Source organism: Juglans microcarpa x Juglans regia, chromosome 3S, assembly GCF_004785595.1.
Source record: "Juglans microcarpa x Juglans regia isolate MS1-56 chromosome 3S, Jm3101_v1.0, whole genome shotgun sequence".
Classification (NCBI taxonomy): domain Eukaryota; kingdom Viridiplantae; phylum Streptophyta; class Magnoliopsida; order Fagales; family Juglandaceae; genus Juglans; species Juglans microcarpa x Juglans regia.
The window spans coordinates 2,728,905-2,744,019 of record NC_054599.1 but is presented as its reverse complement, the minus strand read 5'-3'; the positions used below and the strand labels follow the sequence as shown (position 1 = coordinate 2,744,019).

Below are 15,115 nucleotides of genomic sequence, written 5' to 3'. Positions count from 1 at the left end.
CCAAATTTTGAGGGCCATGTTTTGACACAAGAAGATCCAATAATGCAAAAAAGTCATTTGATGATGTAGTTTTACGATATTGCAGAACTTGGCTCATATTCAAGGTTTAAAATGGACCACCTTTCTCTTGCATTGGACAAAATACATAACGAGTTGCTTTTGATGGATACTATTGAAGAAAAAAAAAAAAAAAGAAGGCGAAGACATGTATCGTAATAATTCCCTTATGTTAAGATCACAAGTAATATCAAATTTCTCACAAACTTTACAAGATCCTCAACGAGTGCCAATGAAAGGAAGTCTAAAATCTTTGAGAGCAAAACCCGAGAGAGACATAATCAGTGAAGAAAATGTGTTGTAGCATTTGTAAGATTGATGGTCATACCAAGAAGTCCTTCATTGGGGTATAGTACAAAGATCCTTTTTTTTTTTGTTTGTGTTTTAATTTAATAACTTATTTTTATGTTTTTTTTTTTTTTTTTGTGTTTCATGTAGGGATGTTGAAAATATAAATGATAACATATCACAAAGGATGGATATTGAACAAGAAACATGAGGTTGGTGTTTAACTTGGGCATGCAACTTCTTTATATGGAATGTGATGGTACTCTTATCACCAAAATTAGTTTGATTTTTTTTAATGTTACAGCCTATGGAGATAAAGGCAGCTGACATCCAAGAAATCAATGAATTTTGGTTTGTTAATGTTTGATTTTTTTGGTATAGTTGCTAATGTTTGGTAAATGTATGAGTTTGGTAAATCTCATTTTTAGCATAAATCTATGACTTGTATTATTTATGTTAGGGATGGGATGGAGTGAGTTTGTTTGGTGAGTTTGGACCACAATTCCAAGTCCTCGTCTTTTGGCTAAACAAACATTCTTTGAAACTAACCAAACATTCTTTGAAACTAACCAAACATCTTTTGGCTAACCAAACTAACTGAAAGCTCAAATTAAATTTAATCACAATCATCTTCAATAGTTCCATTAAGGTTTAGTCAAGAACCTTTGCTTTCATACATTATTCTTTATTTGTAATTTGATGATGTTGTTGCCCTCACAACTTTCTGACTAAAACTTGATGAATTCAATTACTAGGAAAAAGAGGAGAATAAGAATTCACTGAGTGCAATGGAAAGGAGGGTTGACACAGTGGATTTCAGGTCTTTAACAGGGCAAGGCCTAGACCAGAGAAACGTGCATGTGATTCACCAGCCCCATTCCTCTGGAAATTCAACCACTGGTGGTGGCATCTTGGCCAGTGCTGCTGCTGCTACTGTTGCATCTACCTTCAATCAGCCAAGGATATCTACTAGGGAGAATAAAGCACATATTTCCAGTGTTTTGTTTTGTCTTATTTTGTTGTAGTTTTTTGCTCAGTAACTGTACCAAGAAATACCAAAACTTATTTTATTTTTTTTAACGTTTCAGTTTGTTAATGTTTTGTTGGATTTCTTGGACCAAGAAATGAAGCAAGCAATGAATTTGATTTAGTTCTTGATTTTTCCTAGAATATTTTGTATGAAATGTATGTAGTTAGAGGATGTAGAGGATGTTTGGGGTGAGAAGGGTGATATAGTGCTTAGTCTAAGTCCTTAGTACCTGCAAACACTCTTGGCTGAATGAAATGTTTTCTGTTTGTGGGACTGAAAATTCTTGAGTTGAAGTCATGCCATGTTTTAAATGAAGTTCTGTTCTGCAAGGTTTGCCATGAATTCAAATTTTGGCAAATTCTTGGAGTTGCTAATTAGTATTAGAATGTCCATGCATAGATCGAAATGCTAGCTAATCATGATTTTGTTGAAAGAAATGAGAAAATTAATTAACAAGCAATCAACAATTTCATAATGAATAATATTGTGCAATTTCATAAAGCCATATTTTCCATGGGTGACTTTACTGCCTTCTTATTATTCAAAGTTCAGCCCCCTCATTCAAAGGAGCCTTGCTTTTCCATCATGCTCTTTCTATTTTTCCATAAATAAAATTTTTTGCCATGCAACATTAACATTCATTAAAAAATAAATAAATAATCTTTACTTTGTGGTTTGTCACCTATTCTAGGCTTAATATAAATGAGACAAAGGTTTTTGTCTCATTTAAATATATCATATCAGACATATATATATATATATAAGCTGGTAGATATATAAGTAGACAGAGGGTCATCTTAGCATTGCCGAAGTACATGATTATCGTTCAAAGGTTAAAGCAATTACAGCACAAAGTAAAACAATACAAAACCATGACAAGAATAGAACTTTTAATGTTTCCTTGTACTTGTTTTCCATAGCTTTGAATTTTGCTTCTTCAGCCAACTTACATTCTTGATTGATCCTGTCATTCTTTCTTTGAGCTAACTCCAATATCGTTTTACAACAACTGTTTTGTTCTATTTCAAAATCAACCTATTGAAAAAATCCACATTGTTTGTCCATCTTATAGTTTGAACAATTGAAAAATCGTCTGTCAAAACCTATATCTTTTTGCAGAAATCTTTAGCTTTGATGGAATCCCACAGTGGCAAAGTGGTCTCTCCAACCAAGTTTCATCTTTTGTTTATGAAGTCCAAGAACTTGAACTAGCACCACTGTTAAACTGCATTTACATGTCAGTTATACGATGTAACAACAGCAGCAAGAAGATAGTTGAAAATTTGAGAAGCAAGAACAACAATCTCAAGAACAGTTAGTTGAAAATTAAACAAGTGCAAGAAAGTAATTGAAACTAGCCTTATTGACATCTCATGACCCAATTTTAGTCCAAACATTGTATGAAAAAAGTCCAAATAGTCACATGAAAATAGTCCAAATAGTTCAAACATACTATTATTTACAACTTTTGATGACCCAATTTTAATCCAAACAGACTATGAATTAATATCCAAAAAGTCCAAACAGACTGAAAGGAGTAATAAAATTAAGAAGAAGGTGTAGTTTAAGGAGTTTAGTATCATGTCTTTAAGGAGGGAGACTAACAAAGTTGTTCGGTGATTTATATTAAGCACAATATTATTACTAGGCAAGTGATGTAAGGGAAAACAAAAAATAGAGTAATTATAGTTTTTTGCAAGCATTCACAATGTCCATCACAGTGAGATGTACAAATATTACAAACTAGTATAGTTTTTGTAAACCTTTATTACCCAGATGGCATAGCTAATTGCCATATGGGTCATGGGACAATAATTTACATTTTGCTCTCACTTTCTACTTTCAAATGTGGTGCTTATTATACTAACAACTACATTAATACCACGGTAAAAACCAGCAACATTAATCCAAGTATCACTAATGAAATGTATAATTTAATGTCAACCTGATTCATTCACCCCTTCACCCCACTAAGATCCCAACTCAGATTTCTATCCATCTAAATGACTTCAGATTTCTATTTCTATCCAACTTAGATTCCTATCCAACTACGTACCTTCATTTTTTGATGGAGTCGAGGGAGGGTTATCAAGCAAGCAATGAAAAAACCCTAAAAAATGAAACAATCGAAAATTAGGGATTTCTCAAAAATACACTCCTAATCTACTATTAGGAGAAGAAAAGATGAACAATGAAATAAAAAATATGATTACCTCGACGTCTTCTTTGCAGGTCTCGGATGTCACGATAGGGTTACGTCATGAGAGGGAATGAGAGAGATGGAGATTGAGTGAAGGAGCGAGAGAGGCAGTGTGAGGGAGGGTTTGGGTTTTCCATTTTCGGATCGAGAGACTGACAAAGAGGGTTTGGGTTTGAATTTCACTTTCGGATCAAGAGACAACAACAGTGAGAGACCAATAGAGAGGGAGGCTTTGATGAAAGGCAGTGAGGGGGTTTTATCTTTCGGATCGAGAGACAGAGAGCGTGAGAGAGCAAGAGAGAGAAGGAGCAGAGAGAGAGGGAGGCTCGAGAGACAGAGAGAGTAGATCCCCTGTTTACGCGGAGTGCAATTTCACTCATGTGCTCCTTACGTGGCAAGCTGGCATTAGTCTCCGATTTATAAGGTTTATAGGAGACACCAGCCAGAAGTTATTCTCTTATAAAAATATCTTATTTTACAAAAATTCTTTTCATTTAAAATTGAGTTATAAAAATGAGGTTATAAAAATTTTTTGTCATTGCTCAAAATATATAAACTTTAGTGTCATGTTATATGAACGAACACTTTTAATGATATTCTTTTCAAATAATAACAAATGTTCAATAAATATTATAATATTCACGATTTGGAGGACTTTGCAACTCTTGAAATTCTTCATCAGAAATCTCTTGAGGTGGAGTTTAAGTCGGCTTCTCAGTCGGTGGTCCTTCGTTTCTCTTCGAGATAGTGTAAGGTGTAGTGATATTGTTTTTCTTTCATTGCAAAACCAGAGTAATACTATGGTCATGGAGGAGGAGGAGCTTGCAAAGAGGTGGCAGAGACTTAACCTGTCAAGGGAGAGAGTGATGTCTTCCTAGTCTCTATTGAGGGATTGAAAGATATGGGGGATCGAGGGAAACTCTATATTATTGGAGGGGTGATGATAGACAATGGTATTAATCAAGAAGCTTTTAGAATAACTATGTCACAAGTTTGGAGGCTAGACATCTGGGTGAAGTTTAAGGAAATGGGAGATAACATGATTTTAATTGAGTTTCAAAATTTACCTGATAAGGAAAGAGTTCTTGCAGGTCGACCTTGGTTTTTGGACAGAAACCTGTTATCTTTACAAGAAGTAAATGAAGATGTTCCAATTGGTGCAGTACAATTTAAGTTTGAACTTTTTTGGGTTCAAATGTATAACCTTCCTATGTCAATAATGAATGAAGAGATGGGAGAGCAATTTGGTTCTTCAATTGGAAAGGTGATAAGGTTTGATGCAGATTCAGAAGGATTGGCATGGGGAAAGTGTCTTCGAGTAAGAATAACAGTGGATTTACAAAGGCCTCTTGTAAAGGGAAAGTGGTTGCAGGTAGGGAATCAAAAGTATTGGATATCTTTCAAATATGAAAGATTATAAAATTTTTGTTTTCAATGTGGAATTCTGGCTCAAGGGAATAGTATGTTATAACTTGAGAGTAAATAGTCATGGGGAGAAACTGATAGACTTACAATTTGGCTCTTGGCTTAGGGCCCAACCTATGAACTCTTCCATTTTTTTATTATCGAGAATATGGAAGTGTAGCCAATGCAGATTACCAGAAAGGGTGGCAGAAGGTTGAGATAAAGCTTGGTAAAAATGCTAGAGAAGAGGAGTATGGAACTGAGATCAATGTTTTAAAAGAGGAAATTGATTCATTAATTCAGTCAAAGGAAGAGAGGGAGAACAGTGAGAAAAATACTGCCAATTATTCAACTTTCATAGGGAGTAATATTAAGAAGGAGAACCAGAACACAGAGACTACATTAAAGGGAGTGGAGAGTTTGAATATGATTCCTGTTAATACAGAGACTTTTTCTGATACAAAAAAGGGGGAGTTAACTAGCCTTATGAATCTGGAACATTACAATGATAATATGGACAGTTTAATAATACAGGATGGAATATCCAATTGTATTAGCCCTCGAGGTAAGTGTGTGATTGTTGGATCTGTGGTACAAAGTGGTCCTCAAGTAGTGAACAACAAAAGGTGTGCCACATTGGAAAAGAAGGCTAAAGAGGTTATCAGTTTAACAACAGAGAAAGAAGAGATTGTTATCTAGATAGTAAAAAGAAGGTTTTAACCAATCAAGTGGAACAAGCAAAAGATTCAAAGAAGAGGAAGGAAGTTTCAACTTTCGAATTTAACAACAGCAATGATAGGCCTTAGTTGGAATTGTAAAGGGCTTGGGAACTCTTGTACAATTAGAGAGCTTTATAGGTTGGTGAAGAAAAAGTGTCCTAGTTTTGTTTTTCTAATAGAGACCAAATGTGGTAGGAAGAAAGTGGAGGAGGTCAGGAACAAGGTAGGTTTTGATTGTAGCTTTATGATAGAAAGTAGAAGTCTTAGTAGAGGTATAACTTTTTGTGGAATAGTTGTGATAGTTTTAATCTCGATTCTTATTCTCAACAACATATATCTTTGGTTTTAAAGAAGGAAGAAGATAACACAAAAATTCTGATCACTGGATTTTATGGAAGCCCTTATACTTCTAGAAGGAATGAAAGCTGGAATCTGTTGAAGTTACTGAAGCCTAGTAAGGATAAGCCTTGGATTTGCTTTGGAGATTTTAATGAGATTCTTTTTTAGCATGAAAAGAAAGGGGTAGCTACAGGGCCGTACCATCAAATGGAGGAGTTTAGAGAAGTAGTGGAGTTATGTGGCCTGTGTGATCTTGGTTATGAATGACCTAAATATACCTGGTGCAATAACATAGAAGGCACTCAGTTCACTAAGGAAAGACTAGATCGTGCCATGGGGAATATGTCACTAAAAAACTTATTTTCTAATTGCAGGATTTGTGTTCAAACTATTTGCTCTTCTGACCATTGCCTGTTGGTGTTGTGCTTGGAAAGTGAAGGAAGGCAGCTTGCATTTGTAGGGAGGGGAAGGGAAAAAATCTTTAGGTATGAAGCAAGCTGAAACCAGAGGCATGAATGCAGTAGTCTGATAAATGAATCCTAGTCTAGAAAGCAAGGAAGGGAGGGGTCTCAGTTGAGGTCAGTCCAATACTCAATGGAAACAAAGACCCAAACAATCTTGGCTCAAAGATAGGGATAGAAACACAAAGTATTTCCATCAATGTGCAAGCCAAAGAGAGAAGACAAATGAGATTAGAAAAATTATGAAAGAGAATGGAACAATGGTGAGTAATATGGAGGAAGTTTCAGAGACTTTTGGACAGTATTTTCAGAAGTTATTTACTACTTACAATCCTAAGGGAATTGCAAATTGTCTTAATCATATGGAGAAGTAGATTGATGACTGCATGAGTAGAGACCTGTCTATCAAGAACATTGGGACATTGTAGGAAGTGAGGTGACCAAAGCTGTCCTCAAGGTTCTTAATTCATATGGGGAAGTTAGCCACATTAGTGAAACCTACACTGTTCTCATTCCTAAAATAAAATCTCCTAAGACAGTGATGGATTATAGGCCTATTTCATTGTGTAATGTTCTGTACAAGGTGGTTTCTAAAGTGCTTGCTAATAGGTTAAAGAAAATCCCAACCAAAGTGCTTTTGTGCCAGGAAGACTGATTCTTGATAATGTTATTGTAGCTTTTGAAGCAATGCACTTGATGTCTATCAGGAAAAGATGACAACATGGGTATATGGCATTAAAGTTAGACATAAGCAAGACATATGATAGGATTGAATGAAGTTTTTTGGAAAAGGTGATGAAGAAAATGGGTTTTAGTGAGAGATGGATAAAGCTGGTAATGGGGTGTGTTTCTTCAGTCTCCTACTCAATTCTTCTAAATGGTTCTCATCAGGGTTTCTTTCAACTATCTCGAGGTATTAGACAAGGGGACCCTTTGTCCTCTTATCTCTTTATATTGGTTTCTGAGGTTTTGAGTATGTTACTAAGCCAGGCTGAAGTTTCAAAGGAGATTCATGGTTTTCCTGTGGGAAGAGGCAACGTCAGTATAAACCATTTATTCTTTGCGGATGATAGATTGCTCTTTTGTAGAGAAAATACAGTGGAGTGGTCCAAGCTTCATTGTCTGCTTGATCTCCATGAAAAGTCATTGGGGCAGAAGCTAAATAAGGATAAAACATCAATCTTTTTCTCTGCTAATACCAGAAAGGAGACTAGGGAGTATGTGTTGGCTATTGCTGGAATCAGGTCTACAATGTGCTATGAAAAATACCTAGGACTACCTTCTCTCATTGGTAGATCTAGGTACAATGCTTTCAACAATATATTGGATAGAGTTAGAAGCAGGATTAGTGGATAGAAGAAAAAGCTGCTATCTCGAGCAGGAAAAGAAACTCTATTGAAGGCTGTCATACAAGCTCTTCCCACGTATTGTATGGGAGTTTTCAAATTGCCTAAGTCTCTACGAAGGGAGATTAATAGAGTGATGAATCAGTTTTGGTGGGGATATCAGCAACAGGAGAGTAAAGTGCATTGGGTCTCTTGGAGTCAAATGGGAAAAGCTAAGAAAGTTGAAGGTTTAGGTTTCAGAGACCTAGAATTTTTTAATTTAGCTTTATTAGCTAAACAAGGGTGGAGAATCTATCAACACCCTGAATCTTTGGCTTCTCAGATCCTTAAATGCAAATATTTCCCTTCTACAACATTTTTTGATGTAAAACTGGGAGTTAGGCCTTCGTTTGTATGGAGAAGTATTTATGCAGCCAAGTTTTTAATTGAAGAGGGTTCTTTATGGAGGATAGGGAATGGAATGAGTACAAAAATATGGAAAGACAAATGGGTGCCATAACCATCATCCTATAGAGTTTAGGTTCTTGTTAAAACATTGCAAGAGGATGCAGTTGTAGCGGAGCTTATTAATCCTGTGAATAAGGAGTGGAGGAAAGAGACAGTAGAAGATATTATGTGGTTTGAGACTATAGTTATTATTCAGAAAATTCCACTGAGTCAGACTGGGGCAATAGACAGGTTGATATGGTTGTGCACTAAGGATGGTATCTATTCTGTAAAAAGTGGATATCATTTTCTCAAAGAGTGGCAGAATAGATTCCAGGGGCAGACATCAAATAATGTACAAGTACAAGAAAGATGGACATGCTGTTGGCAACTTAAGATTCCTCAGGCTGCTAAAGTTTTCATGTGGAGAGAATGTTTAGAATCACTACCTACTAGAGTGAATTTGCATAAAAAGAAAATTGTAGATTCTCCAATGTGCCCGATCTGGAATCTGTAGAACATGTTTTATGGAGCTGTAAATTAGCTATGGATGTTTGGAGTTAAGGACTTACTGTACTTCACAAGAGTTCACTCAGAGCAGAGAAATTCAAGGACATATTCGAGAGCCTAAGTGCCATATGTGATCAACAAGTCCTAGAGTTTTTCATTATAAAAACAAGAAGTATATGGCATAGAAGAAATAAGTTGATCTTTGAGGGTTACTTCCAACACCCAACACAGATAGCCAGCCAATAAAAAAAATTATTGGAAGAGTTCAAAGTTGTGCATGACAGTCTTAGAACTAATAATAGAGGTTCACAAGTGATGAATATCAATTGGAATCCTCCACCTCTAGGTTTCTTGGAGATCAATTAGGATGTAGCAATTTCTGAGGTGAAGGGTAGGATTGGACTGGGAGTAGTAGTTCGAGACCATGGAGGTAACATTGTGGCTACAAAAAAAATTAATCAATCTGGTTTTAATGACCCTCTCCGGGCAGAAGCACTTGATGCCTTTCAAGCAGTTATGATGACAGTTGATTTAGGAAATAGACTGTCTTTTTTGAAGGAGATTCATCCCAGATTGTAAAGGGTCTTGATTCCCATGTTGAGAGATGGGATAGAGTAGGGATGATGTTAACTGATACTTGTATGCAGCTTATTACTTTTTCTAAATGGGAGTTTTTGTTTGTTAAGAGAAGTGGTAATCATCTAGCTCATAGTTTAGCAAAATCTTCTCTTTAGTTTGATGAGGATAACAGCTGTTCTGGATTTGAGTCCTGGTTTTAGTCATGTAATTTCTGAAGTTTGAAGTTAATATGGTTATCATGCTATAAATATATATATATATATATATATATATATATATTATATAATATTCACTTATCTATTAATTTTTTCTTACCCCTTAAATCCAAATATACATTTGCTCAACTCAATCTCTTTTTGGTGACTTCCAAATATACTTTTAATACGTGCTTTCTGATCAATTCTCAAACTTGCAGTAGAGCAGCACGTTTAGTAACGTCAGATCGATAACCAAAGCTTGACAACGTGGCAGCATGTGTCGATCAGCAGTTCATGAAGCTTGGCTACCCGGCTGCCACGTACCTCATCATGTACATAACTCGGAGGTAATTGAGACGTGTCATTCACATTATATATATATTTCGTGATGACAAAGCAAACTCGATGAATATATATATATGAAAAAATATGAATCATATTATTATTATTATTATTATATATAGTGACACGAGGAGGAGGATGCGTACAAGGACGTTTCAACAACTGAGCTCAGCTGGCGTTTTTTGGTTCAATCATCATCGTTTTGAAGTTATGGAGGTCATTAAATGTTTTCCAACGAAATTTGATCAATAATATCTATAGATCATCACATGACATGACTTGGAACGATTAACCTTTTAACAAGCTAACCAAAACCTTTATATATATATAAAGCTGCAGGCCGATGATCTGATTTTCGATAGTGAAGGAAGTAGTACTCCAACGTCTCGATCCTGCAAGTCTACTTCGGTATTATAATATGATTTTTATTTGATCAGTCAATAAAAATATAGGACCAGTTGGAAATATTTAATCTTCTATTAATTAGACATATATTAGATCACATGATCTAGTAGATCAAACATACTCGTCTTACATATATCGGACCAAGAAATTAATCAAACTAGCTGTAGACATGCTTGGAACTTTGGAGAGCATGCATATATAGCGAGCCTAGAATTAAGGAATAAATGAGACGTGTGATATATATAATGTTGATGATAGTCATCATCTTGTAATTGAGAGTGCAAATTAATTATCAAAAAGCCTAGTTTTGAATTCAATTTTGTTTCGGTTAGAACGATTGGATTTTCTCATTTGGTACACTATACTCCATCTCATTCAGTTTCATTTCAAATTTCGATCATTTTCAACGTATTCTTGCCTATATTCTGTTTCAGAGTATTGTTTTAATAAAAATTTTGTAATTTTATTGAATTTGAATGAAATTTTTATAGATTTTAAATCTAGACATTCATATAATTTTAAAATCAAAAAGAGATTTGTATAATTTATTTATTTTTTGTTATTTTAAACTCTTGCGTACGATTCCGTCATAGGTATTTCATGTGGTCCTTAATTGACGTTATGTTGTTAATTAATTGGGTATATAGTGATGTTATGTCGTACGTTGAGAGTTTAATTACCCTGAATTTAGCTGGATGCATGGCTTTAGATGCAATTAAACTGCACATTCACATCAATAATTGCGAAACCGTGTTACAATATTCTTAACGCGCGAGGTTTGGCATGCAGCTACCCCAATGATTGTGATCACAGACTATATATATATATATATACATACATATATATATATATATATTAATCCTATTAATTATAAATGCGAGTTCCATTAAATCATGATTTAAGCCTTCTTGACAAATACGTACAAAAATCTATTTAATTCCATGGCCAGCCATTCGATTTAGAGGGGACCATTTTTGCATGCATTAAGATCTTGAAAAAAAAAAAAAAAAAAGCATGGGAGAATTTTCCCCATCTAGATCATCGATAACATGACCCGGCCACCCAATAATTCAACTTTGTAGCTGTGTGGTTAAGTGGAACCACCAGGATGCAAGCTGTATTAATGTTACTATATATGTGTTATATAAAAGTAACGATAGATATACAACTCTTTTTATAATATTTTTTTTTATAGTAAAAATTTTATTTATAGTTACTTTTACGTTTTCTTTGTACATTCTATTAATGTGATTGACTGCGTCACTTTTTTTAATATAAAATAATTATTTTAGCCAATAATATCAACAAAATATATAAAGAATACGTAAAAATGACTGTACGTAGTATAATTTTTTTTTATAATTATGTTGTAAAATAAGGATATATATGTGATTGTAAAACCAATTGTCTAATAAATTATTAACCAGCCATATTGCAGTTGAAAAAAAACCTGATTTTTTGTTTTTTTGGGAAGAACATTAAAATCGATCTGTCTGGATCAGTGGTGGTTTCATACTAGCAAATGATTCAAGACAGATGGGCTCCAGATCATTAATAATTATGATATGTTTGAACTCTCTGTATATGAAAATCCGACTATCCCTATTGGTACCCCCAATGATCAATGCATGCAGCAGGAGGGTATATCAGACATTAACAATCACCATAAATTAAGAAATAATAAAATTATATATATAAAGTACTATTCCATAGGAATGATACCTAGACAAGTTAATATTATAAACGTTTGAAGTCTTATCTTTGACATTTGATTTTCTAGGACAATAGCTAGCTAGCTAGCTAGCTAGGATGGTTGCAGCTTGAATATTAATTAATGACGTTGATTAGATTATGATGATTATTGTGATTAATTAAGGTTAATATGGGTTTTAAAATTAAAAGAAACTGTGGGCAGTACTATAGGCTACAGCTGTGGGGAATAGTCCGTTAAACCCTTGGGCAGAAAAACCGAAGGAGGCGCGAAAGTACTTGGCAACAATTCCGGCCTTTTCTTTCGGCGAAAGTAAAACAAGAAGACAACGGCTCCCAATTCGACAACCTGTCAAACATGCAATATGTTTTAAGTCCAACATTTTGATTTAAAAAAAAAAAAAAAAACCTTTGAATACGTGACACGTGTCAAGGTGACTTCTACGTCAATTTTTTTTAAATATTTTAAATAAGAAAATGATTTACACATAATATTTTTTACAACACTTTAAACAATTATATTTTAAATAAAAAATATTTTTATAAAATATCTTATAAAAGTAACATAATTTATAAAAATATTTTTATTTTATAATATTATTATGTAATATATTGTATAATGTATTGTATATATATCATTACTTTTAAATAATAGGATATTGTTTTATTTCTTAACCAAGAAGTTAAAACCAATTAAAGATGTCCAGTTGTCGGGGATGCAGATATTTTGGAGAATGATCAATGGCATGATTTAGGGACACAAGTCATTGTCTCTGTACAATTAATTTATTATTTTGGTAACCACAATTTGCACCCCAAGTTCCTCTTCCGCTGCCATCGTTTATTTCCCTCCCTCTATATATAAATACAAGAAGATCAACACATGAGAATTCATGTACTCCTGTCCTCCCAAAACTCTCTCTCTCTCTCTCTCTCTCTCTCTCTCTCTCTCTCTCTCCATACACGAAATTAACAAAGACAAATTAACTAGAACTGTTTGCTAATTTGCCAGTACTGGTGAAAAGATCAGAACAAAATCATGGGTGCACTCGACTTTCTCTCAGACTATATCACTATTTCCACCCCAAGGAAGAAACGCAAGGCAATGCAGGTATTGATCTTCAAAAACCAATTCCATCTCTCTGTTTCGCGGTGTGCCAAGTGGTCTCACGATCCGTAACTTTTCCATGTGTGTGTGTGTGTGTGTGGAAACTGATCTCACTCATCCAAAACTATTGTTGTGTCACAGACAGTTGATATCAAGGTGAAAATGGACTGTGATGGCTGTGAAAGGAGAGTTAAAAATGCTGTTTCCAACCTCAAAGGTTCATCTCTCTCTCTCTCTCTCTCTCTCTCTCTCTCTCTCTCTCTCTCTCTCTCTCTCTGCCCATATTGATGGTGGATTAACTTTGTGATATGTTTTAGAAATTCAAAACTAAGAGCAGAAAAAAAGTTTAACTTTCATATATAGAATGAAATAAGGTTGGAGTAGAATTTCCACCGGGGACTACCCCTTCCCCTATTATAGCTGGAAACGAAGACAATGAAGCGGCCTCGTACGTAGTTCCAGCACTTCATGGAAAAAGTTAAATCGAGAGTCGCTTCATATTGTCTCCTCGATATTAATTCACATATAAATGGGAAAGGAAAATAAGTTCTATCACTTGAAACTGATCAAAATACTTCGTGTTTTTATGCTAAATCATGAATATATACTATCTATCTATTTTAGTTAAAATGGAGAGAATTGTTTTTTGGTAAAGAAAGTGGGAAAGCATTAAAGCTCGTACACTACCATATTAAATGCTATATATATATATATATATATATATATATATATATATATTGCAATGCAAAGTTCGTGGCTAGTTTGGTTTTTATCTACTAATTACAAATAAAGTTGAGAGATCCTATTCCACCGAAAGGTCTTCACCTAAGTTGTAATTAATAAGCTTGATTGTCTAATTATTATTTCTTTTAGATTTTTTCCTAATAATTAAGGGCTTGTGCAAGATGATATCCATGAAATCCTTATCAAAGTAGAAAACAAACTATGAGAAGTCTACTTCATAATCTCTTTACTTTTTGCTGCAGAGTACAGTAAATTAATCTTATTGCCATTGAAGTACTTACTAACTTTATGTTTCCATTAATTGGAGGTGCTAACTGTTATATATCTTCTTCGTTTGTTTGACATGACACTTAAAGGGGTGAAACAAGTGGATGTAAACCGGAAGCAAAGCCGGGTAACTGTAACTGGGTATGTGGAGCCAAACAAGGTCTTAAATAAGGTGAAGAGCACCGGAAAGAGAGCTGAGTTTTGGCCATATGTGCCATATAACTTGGTGGCTTACCCCTACGTGGCTCAGGCCTATGACAAGAAGGCACCGTCTGGTTACGTGAAAAATGCTTTTCAAGCCCTCCCCAGCCCAAATGCACCGGACGAGAAATTCATTTCCCTCTTCAGTAATGAAAATCCACATGCATGTTCAATCATGTAAGCAGATTTATAAATATTGGAACGAGCTAGGGTCGATCGAGGGTGTATTTAACACTTGTAGATCATCTTTTATGTTTTTATACATGAAACGCGAAAAAAAGCATTTAGTTGTCGTTTTGAGGTGGTAGGTCATGTTAGTTTGTATGGAGATGGGAAGTTTTGCTAGAGGGCTAGCTAATATGGATTTTCTTTGAGAAGTTGTACCACTAGTACTAGAAGTACTGTTTACCCTGCTAATGATAAGATACATGTTTTTCTGTACACAAAATTTAATGTCATGTGGTCGTCTGAATGGACGTATGGTTACTGTCTACCAGAAAATAACAAATTAGCATTCAACATTTGAAAGACTTTTGGGTGCAAGCAGCTTCATGCCTGCAGGGAATGTGAAATATTCCCACCATCGAGTAGCCTAGCGAGAAACCCATGGGTCTTCAGAGTTCAGAGACTAATGATGATCTCGTTCGTGGAGATTGATCGATCATGCATGATGGAACAAAATCACAAACACTATTATATTCATATGATATTAACGTCATTAATAATCAATTAATGTAAAAAAAAAAAAAAAATGTCACGCATCGTATATATCCAGGGGCGGA

General features: G+C 34.7%; 1 protein-coding gene across 1 annotated transcript; it reads left to right on the top strand.

Annotated features, from left to right (window-relative positions):
• Positions 1-12,887: 12,887 nt before the first annotated feature.
• Positions 12,888-14,774, top strand: LOC121258547 (heavy metal-associated isoprenylated plant protein 20-like). Its single transcript, XM_041160082.1, has 3 exons — positions 12,888-13,124; positions 13,263-13,338; positions 14,222-14,774. Exons 1-3 carry the CDS (start codon positions 13,053-13,055, stop codon positions 14,512-14,514), a joined length of 441 nt encoding a protein of 146 aa, XP_041016016.1. The 5' UTR covers positions 12,888-13,052; the 3' UTR covers positions 14,515-14,774.
• The last annotated feature ends 341 nt before the right edge of the window (positions 14,775-15,115 follow it).